At 49.7% G+C, this 27111-nt stretch overlaps 7 protein-coding genes across 7 annotated transcripts; 5 read left to right on the top strand and 2 right to left on the bottom strand.

Moving 5' to 3' along the window:
• Positions 1 to 2592: 2592 nt before the first annotated feature.
• Positions 2593 to 3530, top strand: NCS57_01488600 (uncharacterized protein; the record flags this gene model as incomplete). The annotated part of the gene is made up of 2 exons (XM_053064471.1): positions 2593 to 2875; positions 3205 to 3530. 2 exons carry the CDS (start codon positions 2593 to 2595, stop codon positions 3528 to 3530), a joined length of 609 nt encoding a protein of 202 aa, XP_052906099.1.
• A 3822-nt stretch (positions 3531 to 7352) lies between these two features.
• Positions 7353 to 9515, bottom strand: NCS57_01488700 (HET domain-containing protein; the record flags this gene model as incomplete). The annotated part of the gene is made up of 3 exons (XM_053064472.1): positions 7353 to 8754; positions 8811 to 9045; positions 9095 to 9515. The coding sequence occupies 3 exons, from the start codon at positions 9513 to 9515 to the stop codon at positions 7353 to 7355; spliced, it is 2058 nt and encodes a 685-aa protein (XP_052906100.1).
• Positions 9516 to 10454: 939 nt separating this feature from the next.
• Positions 10455 to 11441, top strand: NCS57_01488800 (uncharacterized protein; the record flags this gene model as incomplete). The annotated part of the gene is made up of 1 exon (XM_053064473.1): positions 10455 to 11441. One exon carries the CDS (start codon positions 10455 to 10457, stop codon positions 11439 to 11441), a length of 987 nt encoding a protein of 328 aa, XP_052906101.1.
• Positions 11442 to 12206: 765 nt separating this feature from the next.
• On the top strand, positions 12207 to 13691 carry NCS57_01488900 (Heterokaryon incompatibility protein; the record flags this gene model as incomplete). The annotated part of the gene is made up of 1 exon (XM_053064474.1): positions 12207 to 13691. One exon carries the CDS (start codon positions 12207 to 12209, stop codon positions 13689 to 13691), a length of 1485 nt encoding a protein of 494 aa, XP_052906102.1.
• Positions 13692 to 15181: 1490 nt separating this feature from the next.
• NCS57_01489000 (Carboxylic ester hydrolase) lies at positions 15182 to 16777 on the top strand (the record flags this gene model as incomplete). Its single annotated transcript, XM_053064475.1, has 1 exon — positions 15182 to 16777. One exon carries the CDS (start codon positions 15182 to 15184, stop codon positions 16775 to 16777), a length of 1596 nt encoding a protein of 531 aa, XP_052906103.1.
• A 658-nt stretch (positions 16778 to 17435) lies between these two features.
• Positions 17436 to 18962, top strand: NCS57_01489100 (uncharacterized protein; the record flags this gene model as incomplete). The annotated part of the gene is made up of 5 exons (XM_053064476.1): positions 17436 to 17697; positions 17757 to 18001; positions 18055 to 18302; positions 18363 to 18759; positions 18822 to 18962. The coding sequence occupies 5 exons, from the start codon at positions 17436 to 17438 to the stop codon at positions 18960 to 18962; spliced, it is 1293 nt and encodes a 430-aa protein (XP_052906104.1).
• Positions 18963 to 22440: 3478 nt separating this feature from the next.
• Positions 22441 to 25400, bottom strand: NCS57_01489200 (uncharacterized protein; the record flags this gene model as incomplete). The annotated part of the gene is made up of 8 exons (XM_053064477.1): positions 22441 to 23054; positions 23110 to 23236; positions 23290 to 23493; positions 23546 to 23744; positions 23798 to 24311; positions 24380 to 24503; positions 24561 to 25148; positions 25206 to 25400. 8 exons carry the CDS (start codon positions 25398 to 25400, stop codon positions 22441 to 22443), a joined length of 2565 nt encoding a protein of 854 aa, XP_052906105.1.
• Positions 25401 to 27111: the final 1711 nt, after the last annotated feature.

Here is a 27111-nt window from a genome sequence, read left to right on the forward strand (position 1 = left end):
CCCTGGCTTGCTCAATATTGGTAGTGCATCGGACGCGCTTGGAGCTTACTGGGGTTCAGAGAGACCAAGGGGTTATGTGATTGGCTGAGGACGCGACACGATCGGCATGTGTTTCAAGGAGCGCGTCTAGTCGCGTCCCGCTCCCACCTAACGTGTTTTTATGCCTCTGGAACTTGCCAACCTCTACGCGACGGTAAGCTCAGTGCCTTGAAATTGCCAAGACGATGGGAATTTCAGCTGTGTACAAATGCTCGATTGCATAATCACAGCAAGCAATCACTTGGACGAGCAGAGCTACGAGCCACGTCGCTGGGATGGGCACAGCGGAGGGAGCCAGCCTCAGATCATGATGTGCTAGATACTGGGAAAGGAGCCATGGCAAGAGCCACGAGAAAATCGGAGATCAGAGCAGGCAAGGGCCATAGAGGTAAGGTCATGGAGATGAGGGTCATGGTGGTGAGGTCATGGAGATGAGGATAGAGACGAGTCATGGAGACCAGAAGTCATGGAGATTAGAGTAGAGATGGAGGAACCGATCGAGCGGAGCAGCATCCTCCCAAGTGAGACCTACACGCACTCCTCGGCGCGGGCTGCAACCCCCCCGGACGCCCTCGAGAACTCCGATTCGGAGAAGAGGACCTGAAGCCCAAACGCCAACATCCAGCCAAAACATGGGCATGATCGGGGGAAAGCTTTCGCGGAGCGAGGGGACACCGAGGAGCCGAGGCCACACATTCTCTGGGACCATCTTTGATGTGCCTCCCCCAAGGATGGGTCCACTGGAGGAACTTGCTCAAGGTGTCGAGTGTATGGAGATTGAAGATCCTCCACCGGTGAACGCTTCGGTGCGTCAGCCTTTGGAACATGAGGCTCAGCCCGAGGCTTCGGTGACCAGGCTGATGAATAATCTGTCAGCACCCCAGCCAGCGCCTCATCGAGATCGTCGACTGAGATCTCCAATCCATCTTGCGACCCCCTGTCCCCCAATCAACGCGGGCTCGGAAGCTCAGAGCCCTGTTGCCAACTGGTTCAAGGTTGGCAAAGACACTGGCCAGTTTCCCCAAGAATCCTCCTCGCTCCCATAGAAGATCGTACTCGGCGCTCCCGGGAACTGGCAACCAGCGGCCTGGTGGTCCTCGACCCATGCGACTTGACCATACTCGACCAATAAACCCCACGAAGAGACACGGTGCTGCCAAGGAGCACGAGAATGAGACCTCCGCTCCGATTGCCAAGCGCCGCAAGACGGTGTCGTTTGTGGATCAGTAGGCTGAGAAGGTGAACTGGATGGGTTGGAACATGAGAATGATACACGGGTCTGGGATAGATATGGGTAATGGGCGAAGGAGTAAAAGGGAAAACACATGATGCTGTTCTTTTCTGTACGTGGTGAAGGATCCGGCGTTCTTAGATTGGTTTGTTTCGTCGATAGGACTTGAAGAATGTGTTCACCTTGTTTCTTTTGCATGTCATGTGTTTTCACTCATAATACTTCTGAATCGGCCAGCAGTTGCGCATTCCTCATAATCTGTCATGGGACCTGCTTACTCGGCTTGGATGACGAGGATGGCTGGATGTTATTCAAGGCCAGCCAACAAGTTTTGTTCGACAACGGCCCCATTGGAAAGAACGCTCAGCGGTGGTCTTTGGTCAATACCTGGCTAAATGGTTGATGTTACTCTATCTAGAATCTCGCCTTGGGCGCCAACTCAGACCAAGCCCTTCTCCTACATCGTATTCCACATCCAGGCATCAAGATAAGTCAGGTTGCCCCAAGACCAATACAACAGCTGAAAGACCTGAGATGGGTCCGGTACGAACAGTTGAAAGGTATCTTGCTCCACCTCCTCTTCGCCAACTGCCTCGTCCCTTTCTTGCAGCTCATCCAACACGTCCTTGTGGCTCGGGTGATCTGGGTAGTGCTCCTTCATCGGCAAATCCTCACACTCCCGAAAGGCGCGGGATCGCCCTATGGAAGCTCTCTCTCTCACTCTTCTTCCTCTTCACCACCCACTCGCCAGTCTTCACCATGACTGGACGGTCCTTGGGATCAGGCGCCTTGATGGACTCAAGCAGCCGACGCACCGCCTCCCTCAATGCTCTTTCGCACGCCAGCACTTTCTGCGTATCGGATCGCAAGCGGAGTGTCTCCTCGAGATCCCTCAGCAAGAGTCGAATGGGCCTACTGGCAATGCTTCTCGTTCCAAGCCAAAGACGAGGACTACCTTCGTCACAGACACCGAGGAAAAGTCCTCTCGCAATTCTCCACAGCCTGACGAATTCGATGACTCCCAAGCTCCGAACGAGGGTGACAAAGCCAGGGCCAGCCCGGGTCAAAACATCCAGCCTATCCAGGCTTCCTTCAAGTCAGCCGTCACCAGAGCCTTTAAATCCTTGGTATCGGCTGTGAAGGCTCCCTTCAGGTGGCTTGCACTACTTTGTTCCTTGTTGTTGGCTTTGGGGTGGATCATGGTCGAGAACCTCCCTGGCTTGGTGCAGTGCGGTCAGATGATACTTGGCTTGAGAATATCGTCTTTTGGGAAAGGGACCTTCATCGAGGCCAAAAACTAGGCATCAGGTACTGCGAGTACCATGGTCCGTACCGCATGGACAGTTGCTAGTTCCGGAGGGGCCTATGTAACAACCGCTTACTCTGATGCCATGGTCAAAGTCTTCGGCCCGGATACCCCCTATGACGATTTCCGACCCGTAATACCCTTGGTGGTTCACATTGAACTCTGGGAACCTGGACTTGAGTTGGCTGTCAGCGATATTGATCGTCTTCAACCCTTGATCCCTGACCTCGACTTGGGTGATGCAGCCAAGAAAAAGAAGCAGATGCTGATTGACAAAGCCAAGATGCTCAGTGACCTGAGTGCTTTGTTTGTGTCTGAGCTGACCAACTCACTTGGGCCCGCGAGGATGGAGATGGCCGATTTGCTCTGGAAGATTTGAAACCAGCCGGTCAAGAATCTCTTCATCTCAGGAACCAAGGCAAGTGCATCATCCCCAAGTCAAGGAATACATGGAATTAACTATTCTCGCAGGAGCACAAGAAACATTCGTTCAGAACCCCATGGGAAACAAAGAGCCCAGCGCGTGCTGAGTTTGAGAATCGGCTGAAGTTGATGCTCGCGGTGTTCAAGACGAGTATCCAGGATCGCTCAAGCTTGAGGAGTAGAATGTTTGACTGACTGGCGTCAGACTCAATAGAGTATGCCCAGATATATCTTTGCGGCATATCCAGTAGTTTGAAGCCCAACCACGACTCCATGATCGACGAGGCGACTAAGAATGGCGACGACACTTCTTGGCTGAGTGACATGGGAGGTGACGTACAAGTCGATGACGAGGATCAAAGCGGTTCCTCCAAAGCCCTGAAGGAGATAGCCAACGCTTACTCCAATACAAACGCAATCTATGAGATAATTAGTCTCGACGGGGAGCTCTTTGGGGAGTCGTCAAAGCGGATGACCGATGAGATCGAGCATCTCAACAAGGCCATCAAGCTGCTAGAACAGAATCTTTGAAATGGTTTCCATTATAATCCCGCGTGTGCGGTTGATCTATAATTAGTCTTCTCTTTCGATATAATTCTATGAAGTGTTGATATTGTGTTCTTCTTTATAGTTGAAGCCCGGCCCTTGATGGGATGACTGAGCCAGCAGACAGCTGATAGATAGTCATAATAGTTCTGCGGCTCACCATGACTTGGCCTACTCCTACATTTTATCAACGGTTTTGGAACCGGCTGCTTGGTACCGCGGCGTCGATTAAATAGCGCTTGATTGTATCCTTGTCCCTTGGGACATTATTCCACCACTATATGAAATCTTGCAACCGTCTTCCACTGTGAGGACGCATCTGGGGCTCCGGTATTTAAGGTCATGCTCCGCCTTAAACAAAAGAGCATTAGGTGTCTACCAGCATCTCAACCTCAGAGTCGGGCTTTAGCCGATGACGATCCAATAAGACGTGAGTTCTGCGAGCAACTGGGTCCTTTGACATTCGGTAGACCTATTACTCCCTTGTTGTTAGTGGCATCTTACGTTTCTGCTCGACAAAGATACCGAGACGTAAGTTGCAGGATAATGCATGAGCGCATATAGCACCAAGTGACGGAGCCATGGTGCCCTTTTGCAGAATGCTTCTAAGGCCCCATGGCGGTTAGAAACTTGGCCAGTGTGCGTCTTTATTGTCACCCCGGTCTGTGTTGAAATTGACCCAACAGGTTTCTAGGGTGCGAACCCTTTTTATTTTATCAGTTTAATGTCAAAGTATTATGCCAGCGGTCTAACTCTCCCGGAATTGCTAACTGATTGTGTTGGGGAATATGTGAAAGCACAGAGCAGCTTTGGTCATCCCCATGATCCCTATCCAACATGTTTCGCACGACTTTATGTTTCCAATCTCTTGCAGCAAACCATCAAGTCTATGAATTCTTTTGCAAAGGTCCCGCCCAGTTGGATCCCAGATCCAACTGCTATAGCCTACACATAGCAGGTAATACTAAGGGTTGGAACCAGGCACAAGTTGGGAGTCTTGACAGGGGATAAACCCCAACCCTCCACCCACCCCCCAACCAACCAAGAGTTTGCAAGTATCTTACGTTATAACTAGGTCTAGCCCGGTTATTTAGCGTAAGAAGACAAAACACAGGGTTCAACGTTAATGATTACCTGAAATCATCTTGTCAATAATATTGACAGGGTAGAGCAAGTGCTATTTTACTCAAGAGTCTTTAGTAAGTTTACCGTGAATGCCTCGTTACTTGTTAAAGTGCAGTAGGTTAGGCCTAACCATCTCAGGAATATACATGAACTTATTATACATAGACTGAAATGCAGGTAGGGTTAAACTAGTTGCGCATTCCGTAGTATTCGGCGTGGAGGGTCGCTGTTTCATGGAGCCTCAAGAGTAGTAGGATTCAAGGAAATGGAACAAGTGTCAAGCCAGGAAATCAGCTTAGAGATGACACAGGATGATTATGGCGGCCTGTTTCTTATATATTAGTCTTCCTAACTTAAGTGTGTTCTTTTTTTTTTAGGATCGGGACCTTCTTGTGGTGCATCACGTTTTGTGGGTATTACCTGCCACATGCCTACTCATGAAAGGCCAATTAATCAACACGCCCGGGAGAAAGTGTTGGCCGAATAAAGCAGATAGACTCTTTAGAGTATGCCCATATCACTTAATAAGTCCTCCTGGTGGAATATGCCCAAATGCTGAGGTCAGTTCTTGGGTCGTGCAGTGTGAACGGCTATCTCAGGAAAAGCCCTATAAACGGGAAATAATGGCTGCAAAATGGTTTGGATAAGTCTTTCAGCTATTCGAAGTAGTATATACTTTATAGAATCCATTCAATCCCCGTTGTGGCGGCTTTCATGACGTCTCATGTGTGTCGACAGACGCGAAAATGTCACGTCAGGAAATTGCCTCCTCCTGCCATAAACTCAAACATCAATGCTCTTAGTATCGATTCTAGCTGCTGCAAAGCTATTGTGTGTTGCCTATCGATGGCTATGACTGGATTCGTGGATTTCCTGATATCGTCTGTTGGCTTGGGGAGTTTTGGGCAAACCTGAGGGCTATCAACATTTTCACTCATAAAAGCTTCGCGACAGCACAAACCGTATGCGCGTATCACTCAACTGGATCGATACATCCCTTACTTCCGGATTTAATGTCTTATTTTGCCATGTTCATGACTTCATCTCAAGACGGACAATCTCTCACCAAGGGCCAACATTAAATACCAACCGCCAATACTTTTGAAAACGTAACTAAAGTATAAATGACAGTACTGCATAGTCTAACCTGAACCTGCTGGAAGTTAAGTAAAGCTTGAGAAACGGCTACTGCTCAGGTTACCCTCCGTCTTGTGCTTTACTGACTTAGTTGAGGCTACTACGGGTTCTTCGGACGACGTGGAACGGAGAAAAAAATAGTGGCCTTTCCTATTTGAACAGTGTTTTAGTAGGCGGCCATGGCCATAAAGTTTCGTCGATCGCCTATATATAAGTTACATTGCTCTTCCGAGCCAACCCTCAAAATGGCGAGACTTACAGGTAGAGGACGTTTTGGCATATATTCGAAATAAAGACAGAAGGATTGGGAATTGTAAAATATTTATTCTTGATAGTGTTTTGGAACACTTATGGTTGTGGCAGTTGAGAAAACCGGTGCTTATGTTCTTTGAACTGCGTTTCGAGGACGAATTGCTGTGGAAGGGTTAGCTTAGAGGTTATGTTTACAGAATTGAACTCCAGCGGGCTATCAGTGGCCCCAGAATCGCCACAGGATAGCAAGATTCCGCGAAAGGTGGCATCGTACAGATAAAAAGGAGGTCGGTATGTTCAGTGCGCAGTGATCATAGAAACTCTTGGGGTTCAGCGATGGGACAGTTCTCAAGGAGCTTTGGGTTAGTTAAGCCTCGTCGGCAACATCTAGCTTGAAGGAGGATCAATACTGTGTACATGGCATCATGGTGTTTTCGGAATTTGATAGCACAGTCAATCAGATTGCTGCTGCAATTCGCGTTTATAGTATAAGGCCGGCATGCATACTTAAACCAGAATTTGGGTATAAATAGCTTCTTTAGCTTAGACCGTCTCAAATGATACGTTCATGCATTGAAAAAAGTCTAAGACTAGAGGGCTGTCTCATTGGGAAGAGGGAAAACCTACAGAGATGATGCAGGTGTGTAGGGTGGTAGAGTATGATTTGCACGCCGCGTGGTGATAGGCCAAAGTCAAAGTGTTGAGGCCCTTGTACCACTGACCAAAGGAGAACGCGCCGTCCCTACGGCCACTTGGTATCAGGCACAGCCCCTCCGGGATCTGCCTTATGATTGGTTATGGCTACGAACCCCCCTGTTTGTTGCTCAAGCGAACAAGGTCTCTCCAGTCACGATGTGATATTCGTGTCTCTTCTGTCTGCATTCCTCTTGCTTCATTTCTTTGTTGTTGCGCCCGTCCGTGGCCTTGCGCCTGCACTGCTTCGTCATGGATGCGATGCCATGATTTTGGCATTTCATCCATCGATCCACCCCATCCACCATACCATACCGCACCTAGGTCATTAACAATCGCAGATGAAATCGCTCTTCCGATGCAGACCATCGCGGAACGGTCTTGACGACCATGGCAGGGCAGGGACGACGCCACTCGGTACCTTGCATGCTCATGTTTGCCAACTCGACACGATGGCGACCGCAGCCCCCTGACAACCCATTGCCCCCGAACGTGACGCGCTTTTGCACAACTGCGTCAAGCAAACATAAGTTGTGAAATGGCCCGTGGGACATTCGTAGGCAATCTATCAGGGTCCCTAATTACTCAAGTTAAACGGCCTTACACAAGCGTAACTATAGGCGCTTCCTCCTCAGTCTGCTCCTCCGGTCTTCGTCCCAACATCTCCTCATCAAGGAAAATAAACCCTAGCCTCTGATATTCCTCGCCCCCCTTCACCTTTGAAACAATCAAAGCCTGGTATTGATCATCGTAACTCTCCTCCGTCACCTTCAACAAGATCAAAGCAAAAATCTCCACCCCCTCTAAACTCTTCACAATCTTCAGCGCCTCCTGCGGAGCATCTTCAGCTGTGAAGTCAAAGTCAAAGCGGGAGTGGGTACCCTCAGGTTTGCCGTTTGCCGTACGCACTTTCGGATTGTTGTCATAAGGGAAGCCTGCTCTATTAGGGTCCCAGTCCTCGATAGCAAGATAGAGACGTTCCATTGGCGCCCGTATCTTGATCCTTGCGTCGGTGACCTCGCCGTAAGGATTTACGCCTTTAAGATCCACCTTGACGTCCAGGACCTTGGCCAAGGTATCGTAATCCTGTTCGACGCCTAGACCGGGAATTCCATCCATGGAAGCCCATGACCAGGAAGGCGATCTGTACTTTTGCACTCGTCTGCATCCCAACCCTTGCCATAGAAGTCCTTCTATGAGGTGGGAGCGCCAAAGACCAGCCACGTATTCGTCGTCAAGCCGTTTTGCAAAGACGCTAGCAAGACCAGACATAGCAGGGAGTTTATCGGAGGCGTTTGTGAGTTTCCGCGGTCCGTATAACCAGAGAAGGCTGTACCATGATCCCAGCAATGCCGCTTTATTGTTGGAAATCTTTTCGTCATCACAATTGGCCTCGTTTCGGTGTTGTTCCATTCCCTCGGACTCTTCTTCCAACTTCTCGTGCACACTCTGGAATCGGTCTTTGAGGGACAGACCATCTTCCCCTCGAAATCCCTCGTTGCATTCAAAAAACAGTTGCTGAGTGCCATAAAGAAGCATCCGACGTGACAGAACACGTTCCTGTAGACCCCAGGCGCGATCCGAGAGTGGCTCATCCGGCATAGATAGGTAGTCGCTGGAGATGGCTTCTTCGTGGAGGGGTAGATTAAACGCCAAAGCTTGCCCTCGTAGGTCACCAGATGTGTACCCGAGCTCAACGTATTCCCTAGTCGGCCTCTCTCCAAAAAGTCCTTCAGAGCTGTCCTTGGCTCTCGAAGCAGCGACGGTCAGATACGCATTGCAGTAGATGGACAGCATCTTGGCCGATTCCCGCTCCCAATTCTCGTGGTCATCTTGACATATGCAGATGCTGTCTATCCACAGATATCTCACTCCTAGTTCTCGTGCCAGTTTAATAGCATCTTGGTGCGTCTTGGGTAGGTCGGATATTATGATTTGGCGCTTTCGATCTGCAATCGTGGCTTGAGTGGTAGTGCATGCCTGCTCATTACCCCAGCAATAGCTTCATAATGGACATTAGCCACAATACACTGCTCATAGACTGCCGGCTGAAAATACCTCAAGCATATATATTTTCCACATTCATGTGTCTCGGTCTCGCGGAGCCTTACGTGAGGACTGTTAGTGTCGACACCCACGTCGATGACGCGAGATGGCAATCGTGTCTCGCCAGGACTGCAGCCAGGATGCTCGTTGCACTCCTTCAGCCATTTGCGGGCTCTTGAGATTGCCGTCAAAGTTCCTCCGTGTTGTTCGACTGGTCGGCCGCGAATGATCGACTCAAGCGGGTCACCTGGGGACGTCAACACCAAATAAGGGTCAAATGAACTGCGCAATCTCACCATCTCTCACACAAAGTCCAATCGCCGCCACCAGCCTCACCTCTTTTTTCTCTGCTCCATCCGTCAAACTCATAACCCAAAATCCATCTCCCCCGTTCTCTCGCTTCACAATCCAAAGTTCCCATAATGGCCAGTCGTACCGGGTCATCGTATCGGCTTCCCATTTCGGCTTCAGCTCTTCCAGCTCTGACTGGCATGATTGTACTTGCTTAAGAATCAGGCGGCAGAGATGACAGTCTAACACTGTTGCGGAATCTCGCAAGGCTTCGAGGCTTTGATGATGAGAGTAGCCTCTAATATCTTCAGGCCATCGGTGGAATGGTTGGAGGTATGGATGCCCGCTTAATTCACTGTCGAGATCCGGTGGGACTGAAGGAAGTGTTTCCCAGGGTATGCCCTTGCATAGATCGCACAAGGTCATGTTTTGATGTCTGAGACGGTCAGTTTAGGAATACTAGATCGCTTAGGATCCAAGGAAAGTTCAACAACGCCCTTTTTAGCCTATGGCCTAAGAGGGTGTGTAAGTAAGAACTCGGACCGTTTTCCTAATGGTGCAATAATTGGGGAAATGAAAGAAAAGTCAAGCAGGCTCTAAAAGGAATGAGAATTGCGCGGAATGCTGACGCCCAGACGTTTATATAATGGAGCGCCAAGTGTGAAACAACATCGTACGACTCTGACTCAGACGCCAGTTCACTTACGGCTGTTACTCTCCACCGCTATTACGCGGAAACCCTGTCATGAAATAGGCAGCATCTGATATGACCCTCAAGTGCTGACTGCATGCTCGCGTCGCGACCGTCAGCCCGCATAATAACAACCCCACATCATATTTCAAGTTATTGGGTGGTTCACGCCTTTGTTTTCCCCGATGGTGGCGTAGCAATCATTCCATTACTGGTAGCATATTGAAGAATGGCCAATGACAACATCTGTTTCATATGTGACGCAATGATATATCTGCTCTAGAGATGACTAGATTCATGCTCAAACTCCTCATATAAAGCATCAGCTTCCTCTTATCCAGCTCAAAGCGTCACAGGAAGACAGACATCATCTCTCTTCATAAAGGTATCACTTGATTGGTGTATTCTAATCAGATTAGCCCCCTGTTTATGATCACAGCACAAGGCTATACCACGGAAAGAGGTAAGGATTGTAAGTGGCAGTTCGCCTTTCTCACACGGTGTAAGACGAGCTGGATTGATAAGTGTTGGAATTGTCGGGATGACCCCGACTTTGCTACTCATTTACTGCCTGAACTATTCACGAGAACAGTCTTGGGTACATACTGGCTCGTCTGTCTATTCAACTCGTTCGATCCGAGCTCGAGCCCAAGTCACCGATAGCAAAGAACAATATGTCGACAGAAGCCACAACCACAACGATGCGCCCTACCCCGGCCGCCCGTCACTTGCTTGTGACTTCGCCTCGTACCGCATCCAATTTGCTTGTCCGGATCCTTAATTTTGAGGGACAGGGCGCCCGGCCGATAAGGAGCAGCGGGTATTTCTGGCTGCCGTCGATCCTCAAGCGCTACGCGGTACAGGGGAAGCCTATGTCTGAATGGACGATGGAGGAGAAGAAAGACATCGACGAGGTTGAGCAACAATGCTTCGACAACCTGCTGGATTATATAAAGAAAGCCGAAAATGAAGGCCAGTTGGTCTTGTTTAAGGAGCATGCTTTGCTGCTGAACCATCCGTTCTTCGAGTCCGAATTCGCTCACGGGAAAGGCACTATGATTGGCGAACCCACGGCACTGGGGAGTGGCACACGCTCTCCATTGAATAAGACTGTGCTTTCGGACGAATTGCTCCAGACCTTCAAGCCAACATTTCTTATCCGACACCCGGCTTTATCACTCGCCTCCATGTATCGCGCGGCACGCAGCGACGTGTTGGGCCGTACCGACAAAGAGCCCAGCATCATTGAGAGGTCTTCGATCTGGAACAGAACTCTATTTGACTTTTACGAGGCCGAGCATGGTAGTGGGGGAGAGCGGCCGCTTGTGCTGGATGCCGATGATATGATGACCTCCCCAGAGCTTATGTCGAAGTACGCCAGGCTTGCCGGACTGGATCCTGACAAGTTGCGCTTCTCATGGGAAAAGGCATCGCAAGAGGAGCTCAGCAACATGTCGGCTATGGCACGAATGATGTTGAGTTCACTTAGCGCCAGCGATAGTGTAAATCTTGACAAGGTCGCTGGCAATCTTGATATTGCTAAAGAGGCGGCCAAGTGGCGGGTCGAGTTCGGTGACGAGGATGGGAGCAAGCTGGAGAGCTGGGTTCACGCAGCTATGCCTGATTACGAGCACATGCGGTCAAAGAGGTTAACGATCTAGTTTATAGGACTTAAAATGGCATTGAGAACTAGACACCTGAGGCTTTGCTCCCTTTTCTTAGTCACTTATGACTAAGAAAGCTCCCCAATGAAATGGTAGTCCCAGAAATAAGCGGCGCGACAATCGTCAACTAAACCCCTCAGCCGCATCTCTTCGAAAGTATCAATATGGATCGACCAACGCAGACGCCATGCGGCCTATGTCTAGGTGTCATTCGCTGGATCATGGATTACTGCGGGCCACGTGGGAAGGCCCAACGGTGTGAATGGCATCAGGATATCCTGCATCTTCAGGATTCAGCGCGGTCTTGCCCTCTATGTTCTAGCATATGGGACCTGTCGTTGTCAGAGAAGTACTCCATGGCGACATCACTGCTTGCAGGTGCCACCCTAAGTTCACCTCCGCAGCTTCTATTGGAAGTTGTAAATGCAAAGAAGACCGAGGGGATATCCTGGGCAGTCCTGTACACGACCATGGACGTCGAGCAACTGGGATTGGAATACGTCTGTGTGGATACGATTGGAATCTCGTCCCAATCTGCACGCAAAGGTAAACTGCATTCAAGAAACGAATCGAATGCTTTTCTTGAAAGACGCTTATATTGTCTGAGCAGACCTTGAGCATCCAAAATTTTGGCGGTTCGGCAGAGCCAATGAGCAGAGAATGTTATCTGAAGATCGAATCGCGACTCTGAATGAATGGCTTCAGGACTGCGAATCAAATCACAAGGTCTGTCATCCGGCCGCAAAACAGTACCCAACGCGCATGCTTGATGTTAAAGTCGGTGAACCTCTTCGTATCGTGGCGAGGAACCAGATTCAGCAAAACAAGCACCCAATTCGTTATGCAACTTTGAGCCATTCCTGGGGCCACCATGTGCCGATACAAACCACGACAAAGACAAAGACAAAGTCTCTCTTTGAAGACTCCCTTTCGGAAGATTTGCTTCCGCGAACCTTTCGGGATGCTGTCGACATCACACGGTCTCTCGGTATCCGCTACCTCTGGATTGATTCCCTGTGCATTGTACAGGATGACCCCGAGGACTGGCAAGCAGAGGCGGTTCAAATGAGGGACACGTACTTGGGAAGCACAATCAACATCGCCGCCAGCGATGCTCTAGATAGTACCCAAGGTTGTTTTCTGGAAGAAAACGGCGTTATGGACTCTGTGACTGAGAGTTCTCTTGATCCCAGCGACAGAGCTGCCATCAAGGGGCCTGGTCCTCGCATTTTCGTTTATCAGCAACAAGATCAGCTACTGAGCACTATGATCAGATTCCAAGCCGGAACGCCACGAAAGCTTCAGGGCAGTACCCACTTGAGCACCCGGGGCTGGGTGTTGCAAGAGGAGCTTCTCTCGCACCGCATCGTACATTGTATGAAGCCAGAGATCCATTGGCAATGCAGATGTTTTTATAAAACACAAGCTGGCGAGACCTTTGAAGATTTGGAACTGCTAAGCGGTGATCGTCACTTGAAGCTTGCACCCTCGAGGCGGAAAGAGCGCATCTGGCATGAGTGGATTGAAAATTATTCCGCACGAGACTTTACATTTCCAGCCGACAGAATCGCAGCAATGGTGGGGATTACAAGTCACTATCAGCAAACAACGGGTTATTCGCCACTCCTAGGCTTATGGAGGGAATCATTTGCTGGGGACCTTCTATGGCTTCGAATAGGACCGGCGAAGGAGTCTGCCATGGCCAACATACCCTCTTGGACCTGGCTGTCTTGCAATGCCCCAATTTTCTTCGACTACTGGACCCTCTCGATGCAAGATCTTGAGACCAAACAAGACCATGTTCTCCTATCCACATGCAACATCACCTGGACCGGCTTGGCAATGGCATCCAGCGTGCAGTCAACATCCCTGGTCATCAAGGGGCCCCTCAAGGACCTCCGCTTCCGAATCGCCCCAGAATCCGGATCTAACCCTCCTTATTTTCATCTGGAGGGGGAAGAATTGGACTCTTCTCGCCCGATGCCTTGGTCTTGTGCGGGACAATTTGACGATGCAACCATTTCACGAGATGGCTTCGATACTTATACCTGCCTGCTTGTGCGATCAAGGTTCCAAGAGAAATCGAAATCTCATAGGGATACGTTTCTTATCTTAGAACCGGTGGCAAGTTCTTCGCACGAGACACCAACTGGGCACCCCAGCTTTCGCCGGATTGGTATTGGTTCGATTCGCGACAAAGAGAGTGCGTTTGTATTGGCTGAGGAAAAGGAGCTGGAACTCTACTGAATACAAGAATTGGCTGGCTCTAGAGTGCATCATGTGGTTCAGAAGAATAGCCCGGCTATATTTGAGGCCGTTCTCCTCTCTCTCTTCCATCGTTGTCAGTACATTATCGAACCCAAAACTATGTCACGTTGGTGCCTCCTCGCGTGCAACTAAACATTCGTGACAATATCCTGCAACGCCCCCACACCGTTCTCATCTTCGAAATGCCTTGAATCGAGGAAGAACTGCGCTGTTTGGCATGCTGGTGAGCCGCGGACCATGCTCGATGCCAATACTTCCACAGCGGCGCACAGGTGTAGCCGTCGCTGTCCTGTTAGGAAAGTCGCCAGATTATGATGCAAATAACACTACAATAAATATTGCCGCCAGCGCCGCCGGGTTCTTTGGAACACGTTTCCCGAGTCCTGTCACTTCGTTCTTGGGCCAATACGCATCCAATGCAGGCATCTGAGACGCCTCAGATACGGCAAAGCTCTTGGGGGCTTGGGCTGCGAACCATCAGAAACGAGGATCTGAGCTCAGCAATGAGACTGAACGATCCATTTTTTTTTTAGTTGCCATTATTCAGATAACCATCTTGAACTTCTGTCGGATCTCCTTCCTTCGTCCGCCGTTGTTTGCCGTGCCGTGGCCGACCGAAACTAGAGTCTCTCCCATGAAAATCGGATCTCGAGATTATGTCGGTATTCAGGACAGCTCATCTTGTCTTGACTCTAAATGCCTGTGGGAGTATTGTATTCTTTGTCATATAGGCCTGTGTCTAGGAATGGGGGAACCTGTGTGGATTCTCGTCCCGGCCCGGTCGTGAACTGATCGGCAGCTTCTCCGAATTTGGTGCAGAAATCTTGAACCACCTGTAGCTTGGGGTTAGCCCTGGCGAGCGCAAAGTCTGTTGGCTGGCTCTTGGATGGAATTGGTTATTGCACTTGTTAAGGAAAATGGTGTAAACGAGTCTGCTTTCTTAATATTTCCATGTCAAGACAGTAGCATGACAGGTGAAGGTCAGCAATTGATTGTCACTGACCAAGTGGAGCAGGGCAATAAGTTACTCGGGCCTATTATTTTAGCTCAGTGGCTGCTATCTGCCGATTTTCTTCACGTCTATGCACCCCGCATGTTATTCCAACTCTGGCAGGCCGAGGTGTCGGAGTCCCCCTCTTTACCCCATATTCCTCGGATCATTACCCTTTTGATAAACGTTCCCTCTTGTCATTCCCGCTTTAGCTGCCGTATGCCAAGCCTGGGGTAGTTCCTCGCACGATATTACCGAGGTATCCACCTCCTTTCTTGGAACTATTGGCTGGTTGCTCTATCTAGGACCATCCGTTCACCCCGCAGGAACCAGGCACATCTATGGAAAGGGTTTATCCCCAGGCATGTATATAATAAAGCTCTTGCCTCTCCTTGTCCAGGCACTCCTCAGTCGGGCTCAGGAGGCTGGCAGCGAGCTAAATACCTACTTGTCTGATAGTTATTTGTCACCGGGCACTATGCGCGTCAACTTCTCGACCCTGCTGCTTCCCAGCCTCCTCCAGGGGCTGGGTGTATGCGCAGCTCCCAACAAAGGCAACGATGATTTCGCCGCCAAATGCGCCAGCCTCAAGAAGTCGCTCAAACTCCCCAACACCACCGTGTACTTCGCCCAGCATGTCTCCGCTGGTACCAACATCACTTTCCCCGACAACCACCCGACCTGCGCTCCTAACTATCAGGTTATGGACGTTGAGGTCTGCCGCGTGGCCATGCTAGTCAAGACAGGACCCACCTCAAACGTCAGTATCGAAGTTTGGCTTCCTTTGAACTGGACAGGTCGGTTCTTAGGAACCGGCAATGGTGGATTAGCTGGCTGTATGCCCTACAACGATATGGCATACGGCAACAGCTTCGGCTTCGCCAGCGTTGGCACGAACAACGGACACAACGGAACCTCAGGCTTGCCCATGTACCGCAACCCAGGCGTGGTTGAGGACTTTGCCTATCGTGCAGTGCACACTGGTGCTGTTATCGGAAAGAAGATCACCCAGGACTTTTACGGCAAGAAGTTCAAGTCCTACTTTCTCGGCTGCTCGACTGGTGGACGTCAAGCAATGAAGTTGGCACAGAGCTTCCCTGAAGATTACGATGGCTACGTAGCGGGTGCTCCGGCTATGCGCTGGAATGGTCTTCAGGCACGCTCTGGAAGTTTCTGGGGCATCACTGGTCCCCCAGGAGCTCCTACTCATGTGACTCCAGACGAGTGGCAAATGGTGCATAAGAGTGTCCTGGCTCAGTGCGACGAGCGCATTGATGGCGTCGATGACGGCGTGCTTGAGGACCCTACCCTCTGTCAGTACCGTCCTGAGGCTCTCATCTGCAGCAAGGGCCAGACCAAGAACTGCCTGACCAAGGCCAAGGTTGAGACGGTCCGTAAAGTCTTTTCTCCCCTATATACCACGAATGAGACATACATCTACCCTCGAGCGGTCCCTGGTGCTAACGCTCTCTTCAACTTTGTTGTCGCCGAGCAACCGTTCATTTACTCTACAGAATGGTACCAGTATGTCATCTGGGAGGACCCCAAGTGGAACCCCGACACGATTGGACCCAAGGACTACGATAGAGGTGCCGAGATGAACCCCTATGACATTGAGACTTGGGAAGGAGACCTGTCTAAGTTCCGCAGGCGTGGCAACAAGATGATTCACTGGCACGGCCTCCAGGACGGACTTATCAGCGCCGAGAACTCGGACGATTACTATAATCACGTGTCTCGAACAATGGGCCTCAAAAGTAGCCATCTGGACGAGTTTTACAGGTTCTTCCGCGTCAGTGGGTGTGGCCATTGCAGTGCCGGAGACGGGGCTTCTCGCATTGGAAACAACGCCGGAAACATGGGCGGCAAGACGCCAGACAATAATGTGCTTCTGGCTATTGTGAAATGGGTCGAGGAGGGTGTTGCGCCAGAGACAATTGGGGGCTACAAGAACGTCGGCGGAACTGCAGATGGCGCGTTTGACTACGAGCGTAGGCATTGCCGATACCCGTACCGCAACATCTGGGACGGAAAGGGAGATACGAAGAATCCCGATAGCTGGAACTGTATCTAGGCCTGTTGTGGCTGTCATTATGTGGCATACGTATATAGGAGGACTGCTGTGAATATGATTTCTGTTACGTAACAATTGTTTGAGAATGAGATTAGATTGCAGAGACAGGGCAAATGGACGCGACCGTTGACGAGACCCTAGTCGAAGGTAGAGGAAATGGAGGGAAAGACCATAGAAGCCAAGGCGTGGATAATGCCTGGGGATGACGGGCTTCCGGCGATGGTGTGGAAACAGGTGTGGTTGTGTCGGGCAGCGGAATCCAGTGACTCCTCCTGAGAACCATGGTTGATGGACTGATAAATACTAGCCTTGACGGGGAGTGAAGGCACAATTCAACACGAATTGACTTATCGAGCAATAACTATAGATGCACGCTTCAGGGTAGCTTAGAAATGCACTCGGGGGTTTCTACTTCGGATCACTATAGGTATAACCCAATGGTTACGTCCTAACGTGATTGTCGTAAAAGAAAAATAAGATATAGAAAGCAGGACGAAGTGGAGTCAGCGACCTCTCGGTCTAGGGTAGCCATTTCCAAGGAATATCTGCGATTCAATTGGCTCCCTATATTATGTCAGCAACAGTTGTCCCACCAACCAAGCGGGCCCCTCACATAATAGACAATGCCTAACAACAAACAACACGACAACACCGTTCCATGAGACTGCTGGCCACAGATACCAATTCGTCCCTCCTCAGCCACACGCACTATAAACACTGCCGACCCATGTGGTATCTCGACGGCGATTCCCTGCCTGACCCAGCGTCCACATTCATCGAGGCATGGATCGGACAGACCGAGGATTCAAGGCATCTGTACGACCAAGAAACGGAAAGCATGGCGTCGCCTCGTACTCCAAGCCCGAGCAAGAAGGTCAAAATCGTGCCCATAGATGTCGACGCTACCCCTACCCAAAATGGTTTGTCACTTGGACACGCCTCTCCTACAGAGTGTTGCTGATGAAGCTACCAACAACAGCACCGGCCTTTTCAGAGCTTTCAAATGCAAGCTTAGGCTACGTGCCCTCTGAGAGTGGGTCGAGCATGTCCATGTCATCAGTAGCCTCTGGTTCATCAAGTCCCCGGAAGCGAGAACTCGTGTTGCGTAGCGCGAAAGAGTACCCTCTTGAACGCAGGGCAATCAAGGACATCGACAAGATTACTGCTCTTATGCGTGATTTGGCAAGTCTCAAGAACGGCCAGGTTATTCCGCACGCGATGAAAGTATGTTATTCATCATCAAACGTACTCTTTCGGATATTAACTCGCCTGACAAGGCCCGCATCACGGAACAAGAGGGTTTCCCGGACCCACCACTAGATATCTGGTTTTTGCCCGTGACTTCAGACGAGACCGTCATGGCGAATGACGAGTACATTTACCGTCGAATTTGTTCGATCCTCCGTCGGACCGTCAGGTGTAAGACGCGCATGTCTCACGAATCGACCTGGAACGACAGTGTTCACTCTCCGTTGTTGGAGATTGCACTGGACGAGGGTGACGAAGATGTCACATATGAGAACATGTACGTTTCATGAACACGGTTTGTATGTTGTGTCCCTCTGGAACGCTGACAGTCAAGCAGAACACAGTGTCGAATATACCCAGAACTACGTGATCCAGATCCATTTCTGAAAGATGCCAAGGTTGACTATGGCATGTTCATTGAGCCACTGGAAGGCTCTCGTCTTTACTCATCAATCAAGCGTTTCAAATCGCTCAACCAAAACAACCGGATCGCCCACGTTAAGCTCAGTGATGAGGGTAACACGCCCATAGCCATCAGTATTGAGACCAAGAATCCTAAATCTAATGGCGAGCTCACTGGCCCAGCCCAGCTTGGAACATGGGTTCGGGCTCATTTTCGGCATCTCGAGAGCCTACCTCACGTGTCTAGGGAAGGATTACCTATCCTTCCCATCGTTTTTGTCAATGGCGCTGACTGGCGTGTTGACTTTGCCGAGCGCAGGCGCGATAGAATGGTATGTTGTGTTGCGTTGTCGCGTTTGATCCCAGATGCACTTTGCTGACAAGAGTGTCCCAGATAATCTGGGAGAGTATCAAGATTGGATCCTCTGATTCTTCCCACGGATGTTATGTCATCACGGCTGCTCTTCGTAGACTGGCGAAATGGTGTCGAGATGAGTATATGCCTTGGTGGGAGAGGGCTTTGGCTGGTCTGTGAAGGCATGCATGATAAGCTTTGGGAAATAGATGTAGAGACACCAAGTGTTAATATAATGAGAATTAATACCTCTCACCTAGGCTGGGTGGAGGAACATCGACATAGCGGCAAATTATATCCACCATCCAAGCGAGCAAGAGACGCAACAAGGCTTGGCCGGAAGTGCTGTGAAGCAGGGACGGGGCATTGGGGGGCGAGTGCAACTCTCTTTATACGACCGAATACTGCGGGCGTCAACTGAGGAGAATCGTCTTTTGATCCATTCATGCCAGGTAGAAGATGAAACCGTCGTAGATAGTCCTCCAGATAAGCAATGAGGCGCACAGGAAGTCTGTATAGCCAGGCGGCCAAGCCGGGTGCTATTCCCACCACGCGCGACGCAGATATTTCCGGAGCGATAAAGGTTAGTTGGCGGGAATTCGTTAATGTTAATGTCCTTAGGGTGTCGATGTAGTTATCTACACGTGAAGCACTCTTCGCGTTACCGGGGTTCCTGTCTTGTAGGATAGGCGGTGTTTGGAACGCTGGCTCATACTCCATTACGGAGGAAATTGGCGGCAGGGACAAGGGGGGCATCAAGGCCCCGAAACCTGATGACGGTACCGTGAAGTTTGAAGATTGGAGCCGTGCAGGAGGTAGACCGGGGTATGACTGAGGCAACGTGGGATTCGGCACCGAGCCTTGCCTTGAGTCGAGGTCAAGGGCTGCATGCATGGCGGATAGGGCGGCATCGATAGAGTCCGGTGGTCTCGCCTCTGGCATGCTAGGCTGGTTAAGAGCTTCATGCATTGCACCTATGGCATGATCCACTTCTTGTTTTTGGAGAGTGAGATAATCTCCCTGGACTGGCCCATGGTTGGAAAGTGCGCTACTTGTTCGGCGTCGGGGTATCGAAAGGCGCCGGAACTAATGTCTTGCATTCGGAAAGGCTGTAAAGGATCTGACCTCGCGATCAATGACTATAATACAGCGTCGATCTGATGCTGCCTCAAGATAGGAGATTCTTAGTTCCAATTACTCGCTATGAAAGGCCTCCTCATCAGCGTTAAGTCTGCTAGACATGAAGATCTGACCCCGGGTAGTGCAGCTTGCGCCAGCATAGATGCTTCAGAAGGCTTCAACGAAGTAAGTCGTGGTTGGTGTTCGATGTTCGCTATTTCTATATGACTCGCTTAGTTTACGAGGTTTGGCTGATGTTTAGGTTCAAGTCTGGCTTGGCTTGGTAGCCTTGGTGTCTCAGGCTCGACAGAATTCAAGTCCTCGGTCGGTTTCTCATCCAGCCCAGAATTTGAGATATATATTACTTCTATGTTGGGCTCAGGCTCTAGTTGAGGCTGTGTTTGAGGCAGAGTATTTGGCACATCTGCTGGAAGACGAGGACTAGAATTCCTCGTTGATGTTTCTCCTGCTGTTACCTGCTCAACCTACTCTTCATTCCGGGAGTTTTCCGGATAGCTCTGGTGAGCGTCTGGTAATGGTTCTAGATGAATTTCCGATGGCTGTGTTTGGTGAGTTTTGTGGCGATGATGCTGGAAGAGGCCCTTGGCGGCAACCCAGCCAACTGCGCTCTTGGCCGGAAAGTTTTGGCCGTCAAAGTACATGACAGGAAATTCGCTCTCTGTGACCAACTTTTATCCTTCATTGTACCCTTCTCACTAGATATAGCCTTTTGTCAATTTGTCGTATTTATAACATAATGGCATAATCTCAGCTGGTCGGAGCGTCTCAAGAGTACCGCTCACTCCAACCTCTTCGAGATGTTGCATCGGGAGGACGAGCATGGCCAGCCACTCCTGTGACTTTCCCCAGAAGGCGAGGTACACCTCGCCCGGGTCTGGATTAGTGATGCCCTCAAAGTCTTGCTCTTGAGTTGGTGTGTCGTCACGATGGCGCCTGTGGCTACGTCGGGTCCGTCCACGAGGTGGTGGTTCAGATGAGCTCTTAGAGGCATTCTTTTCGCGAGGTATTTGGTTTGCTAGCTGCTCGGATGGTCTGGGCCCGCCGCCTCTCCGGCGCTTTGGAGGCTCTAAAATATCCCGTTGGTCGATTTTCCGCTTGTTCTATAGCCATTAGTTGTGGTCAGATTAGTTTGGATAACCTCGGAAGACTCACTGTCTGACTGTTCATGCCTTTACTTGCACTACACGTCCCAAAAGAAGATAGATGTTGGTGGGCAGAATCAGTTGCCATATCAATATCTTTTTGAGAAGCCTCGCGATTGAAAAGTCCCCGCAACATCGATTCTACCAGATGAGGCTCCATGACGCAAATGAGATCCTGGTAGAGGGCAGTTGTGGTGTTCTGGAGCTGCTCTTGGTATTTCTTTTCTTCAATCTCAAGTCCTGCTTTGTGGTCGATCTTCAGCTCTTTCAACTGACCGCCGAGTCTGGAAATCTCATCCTGAAGGATAGAAACACTTGACGCTAGGACTGAAACTAGCCGGGTCCATGCATGCCTGATGCGAGATCGAATAGCAGATGCTCTCTCGTCGTAAAGTGTCTGAGGTGATTTGATCTTCTTAAACTGCGGATCGTACTCTCTGATCTTTATCCTGATGTCATGGAACTTAGCGAGAATCTCTTAAGTCGACATTGCACGACTTGGCTAAGGTCGTGTTTGGTAGGGGCGCGACGTGACAGTGTGCAGCATGGGGCTCTAACGATCTGCCTCGGCGGAGATGGCCACTATTTCCAAACGCTAACCAACCTGATGGACTAGTTAGTTAGGATTTTGGGTAATGCTAAACGCGTGTACGAGAGTAAAGCGAGTTGTAAGCTTCAACGCAGAATCGGTCGACACGGAAAATGCCCAAACCCCCCGTTCTGGTGGCAACTGTGGATTTTTCTACGTCTCAAGGGCTCAATAACAGTCCATGGAGGCCCCCAAGTCAGATGGCCCAACCAAACAACAGGGCCTGCCCAGACAAAAAGAAATATGATGGCCTGAGGCTGCTCGGGAGCTATGGCAGGAAGGTTCCTATCGTACTTGGACCGAGACAATCCCACCTAGGGTTGTAAAACCGTATGTGACATACGCTGCACCAAGATTCCATTATCCTTGCGGTTCCTATGGGCTCGACAGAGATACATGATGATTCTCATTTTCTTGAATCTCTAAGTTGTCGTTTTCGTTATCAAGGAAACATCGGCTTGTACTACCCTGACTTGACCAGCGGACGACCAAACCAAACTTGCACCAGCTGATCTTTTTGATACATAAGTTGTTAGGGAAGTACAGACAAAATCGAAAGGCTAGTCTCAGCCATGATGCTATGTAATATGGCCACTTTGGGTGCTGGCCCCACGGCGTTGTCACGTTGACTTCGACGCACGATGACTCCTAGCCCCCTCACCATACCCGCTCTGCTTTAGCATGTAAGCGATGGTTCCCAGACGCCTCCTGCGCGAGCACGATGTGTTATTCTTTGTGGATAATGGCCAAGTGAGAATAAGCTAAGTACCAAGATCCTAGTTTCCACTTAAACAAATGTCCCAGGCTGCGGCCCGAAAATCTCTCCTTCAGCCAACTTCAGCCGTGTACAGGTATTTGCTTCGCACCCACTGTCCGCGTTATTGCCTATCCAGTTAAGATCTAATTGGTGATAGCTCAGAGCAAAGAAAATCACGACTGCGGAAATGGCTATACCAGTAGAGAATGCCGCCGAAAGAGTATAATTATACTTTGCCCAGAACGCAAGGTATCTCTTTCGAAGGTATATCCACGAAAGCCAAGCTGGAGGCACAGCGGGCCACATATAACCAATATTGTAGGGAGACCAGGAATAGGCTCCTTTCATCATGACAACAGGATGAATCTTGGTGAGCCAATGTGTCCGGGGCAGTCTTCTTGTAGCGTAGTAATGGATAATGGGAAGCGCGAGGCCGACAGGAAAGGCGGCAAGAAGAGCGGTATATTGGCCACCTGCACCAAAGACTCTTCGTGGGGCGACTGAGCCGAAGAGAACAGCAGCCGTGAAGAAAGATTCCATTTGCGGGCAGGTGAACTTGTCTTTTTGGTCTGACTGACAGACATCCTCAATTTTGAGGACCTGAAAGTTCATGACACCAACGCTAATAAAAGCAGATAAGACAGCTAGAATCCAAGTTAGGACTCTGCATTCCTTTAGGTATAACTTGTCTCAACTTACTAGCGACGATCTGACACCAAAATACCTGGCGCTGAGGGATCTTTAGGTAATGACCAAGCTTGAGGTCATTGGCAAAATCAAGGGCATGCGCAATCGTTACCCAACCGAAGTTTTTGAAAAAGTTCATCTAGATAGAGTCAGTATTCGCCATGTTTAAAAACGTTGACGTGTAATTCTTACAGCGAGAGCGTTTCCAGGTTGCCAGGCACCACCGATGAATTCCGCAAGGACATTAAACTCAACCTCGATTCCAGTAGTAGCAAAGATGATGCCTGTTGGGACAGTAAAGAGTAGAGCGAGAGCTATGCCGAAGAACACGGTACCGACGCTAGTATGAGTGGGCCAGCAAGCCACAGAAACAACTCCAAAAATGATGGAGATAACCTGCGAATCTGTGAGCTGGCATCTAAACATGTTCTGGCAGGGCCAAACCAACATTAAGGATGAGGTACCACCATTCGGGCACCTCCCGGTAGGTCTTCATTAGTCTCGAATGGACATCGGTGAAGTCGTCACGCTTCGCATCTTTTTTGAACAGACTGTCCCAGAGAGAGCGGAAGCCTAGTTTGAGATCGTTCCAGTGGTAGAGACCAGTATACGAAATGACCGCACTGTAAACGGCGAAGAAATAAATGCTTCCAGCCTGGTCAGCAGGACGCCCCTTTGTTCCAAAAGACCATGAACGCACTAATAAGTGACCGAGGAAGCAGCAATATAGACCTGACTATAAGACTGATACTTGACCTCATCGAGAAGCCCATCCTCATTCAAGATAGCCGAGACGTTATATTTCGTTGCGTTTTGGTTGAACATGGTGTTGGTGTTGACCGGAAGGTATGCGGTATTGTAGGTATTAGTCCAATATAGAGAGATGATTGTAATCCCGCCGATGAAGCAGCCAATGAACATATTAAAGGTAACGTGGAATGGCACGAGAAGAGGTTGGACATTATGCGTCAACACATTCCAGTCAAAAGTAGGTATTGGATTAAATCCGAGACCTTTCCTGAGACCGGTAATGGTAGCTAAATTGAAGTTATTTGGCGAGATCCAGACAAGCCAGTTGAAGAGAGAAAGGGCCGAGGCAAAATACTCAGGGAGCCAAAAGTATATGAACATGGCGCTGAATGCGACCATGAAGAGCTTATATCGAGAAAGGTTGTAAGTCCTTTTGAAAGGACCAGGCACAGGCGTATTTCCCTCTGTTTTAGGAAGCACATGTCAGCTGTACTCTGTGTGATGGGAGTCAGTGGTGACGAGGTTGGCTTACCGTTGTGCAGGGACTGGTTCATTGCCACGGTGGCTAGCGAACGAGGCCAGATGCAGAAGGCCGGGTAAACCAAGAATCTTCTAGCCAGCCCCGCAAGTCCAAAGCCCATTAGATTCTGAGAGATCTAGGCGTCATAATTAGTTGACATGTCGCCTCACCACTCCTTTAATAAGTCACTCACCGTAACACAGATTTGGAATCCAAACGACGAAGCAAATGATAAGTTGAAGTACTTCTCAAGCCAAGTTGTAATGACGATGAAGCGGCCATATGGTGGTGTGCCAGCCACGTTCGCCATGATAGAGATCAACATATGCTCCTTTTGGGTGAAATGGCCTGGATTAGGCCTAAAACGCAAGCCAAATAGATTAACCTCGCCCGTCGGTACCAGTCTCTCCCAGGCCTTTCCCAATGGGAAGGAGAGTAGCTGTACGACAGTAGCATCGAGGAGAATAGCCGGTTGACGCAAGGAGAAGAACTGATTCACGAAACTTTGAAGGGCTACGAAAACCAAACCAATCGTCCAGGCGCGAAGCGTTCCGGCTGGGGCCGATGTGTCGTCCTTATTGCTGACGACGGCTCGGACTTCTGCATAGGGCGAGTTGAAGGTCAAGAGAGCCACTTCGGTCTTTATGTCGGAAATATATGCTGCGTGAGCGTCCGGTTTTTCAAAGACTTCTGAATGCTGGATAAAGTTGGAAAGACGATCAATGGACTCGGAGTTGAAATTGGAGTCTTTTTGGTGGAAGGAGATGAGGTTCTCGGCGAGCTTTCCATGAGGCAATAATTAGATCGAGGAGCTCACTGCATATCAATGGCTACTTACCCTCTTGGTCTCTTCCAAGCTTAGCGTGGTTGCGTGCTCTTCTGCTTCGAGAACGTCCTCAGGGGTAGCGTCGAGCAATTTTGCCCTGTCCTCGATCGAGCTATGCGAGAGGTTGTGATTCGAGGTGGACTGATCAGATTCCCCAGGCAATTCGGACACAGCGATGGGGCCTGCCTTGTCCGTCGTCGCAGCCATATTGAACGTATAAAGCACAACTTCGAGACGGGCAGGTAGAGGACGTGAAGTGAAATAAGAACTGTGATAAGCACTAGCTTGCCGGCCGTTGAGCCAATTCCCTGAACCACTGTACAGGTTGTCGATCAGAAAGGAACACGATCGAGTTTTAATGTCGCAACAACGCCGATCATGCCAGCGCTCGCGCCATAACGCCTGTCAGGGTTTGTGTTTGTCGGAGTGTATCCGACTCTCCCAGGTACCAAATCCTCTCGAGACAAGGTGGAGAGCCAAGAGTTGCAATGTGATTTTAAACCTGGCCAACACTAGGGATGGCGTCAGGCACTTTCGTCTCTTTATTCGTCTCTTTCCTATCCTGGCGCGACTGTGCAATAACGACATTATTCCCATAAGCTCGACATACACTGCTCCACCAAAACGATCAATCCATCCTATCAGACAGAAGCACTTTACAAATCGTATTAACTGATCAATTGTGTAACAAGAGATGGTCCATAGCGGAATCCACTGCCTCGATTACGTGCTTCTTTAATACTCTTTTCGAGAGCTAGTCTGATGTGTTATCCGTCAGTTGAAGGCATAGGTTGAAGGAAGATGCTGACCCTGCACGGACCCGTGTAAGAAGTCATGCGAAGGGGTTTGGTCCTCTCTTGGAGACAGCATCCGACAGCAGGGGAGCATCAGTCGCCGCCATGACGCATCTGGCCCCTCCCGCAAGACGGACGAATACCAGGGGTTTAATCACGCCTTCCGACCCTGTGAAACTCGCATATCCATTGCAGCAGCTCCTTCATATGCGTAGGCGCGTGCATTTTGACCATACAACGAGCCGATATGTCAGCTTCAGTGTCGTTGACCAAGCTTCTAGCCACATCTCTATACTCGTCTGGCTTAGGCCAAGTCTTGGTCCAAGCCGGCAACTGGGCTGTTCATGCTGAAAACGGCCCAATCTAGCAGGATACTGATTCTATCCGGTAAAAGTTTGTTAAATGGGCGCTGGATAAATGCCAAGTTGCGAAGGTTGACGCGGGATGGAGAGTCTAAGGCGGGGAAGTAACGGGTGGTGGTCTGGAGGGAATCAGAGATTTCTTACCGTAGAGATGTATCAGCTGAGATCGACATCGGTCATTGCCTTGGTTCATAACCGTTCTCCAACCTCGTGGAGGGCTGTATACCTACCAGATCAACATTCACGCCAGAGAATTTCCGGATGAGACACTCGTACAAGCCTCTACATGGGCCATCAACAACTGAAATCAACACAGAACTTTTTGTATTCTGGTGACATATTGCTCTTAGGTGTGAATGTTAGTGGGAGTGGGGGAAATAGCAACGCCAGTGCGGCCACTTTGATCGCTATATGCATGTCAAGGTATCATTAGATGACATTGGCGCCTTAGATATACAATCATGCTTTTCTTTGGCAGCTTTGCTTCGTTGCAACACTCGAGAGACAAGACACCCAAAGTACCTTTCTTTGTCATCACATTATCTTGGCCCTCTAGTCTTTTACTCCTTACTGTGTACTTTTGCTATAATTATTGCACCTCATTCTCATACAATCTTTTCTCCTACTCCTGTCAATATTCGCAGACCGTCGGTAGGAATTCCCAACATCTAAAAAGCGATGTATACAACTTTTAAGAAGCTGCCCGTCTGTACCTGCCACCGTAACTGAACAACTCACCTGATGTCATCTGGGCAACTTGCG

The sequence above is a fragment of the Fusarium keratoplasticum genome, chromosome 15, assembly GCF_025433545.1.
Source record: "Fusarium keratoplasticum isolate Fu6.1 chromosome 15, whole genome shotgun sequence".
Classification (NCBI taxonomy): domain Eukaryota; kingdom Fungi; phylum Ascomycota; class Sordariomycetes; order Hypocreales; family Nectriaceae; genus Fusarium; species Fusarium keratoplasticum.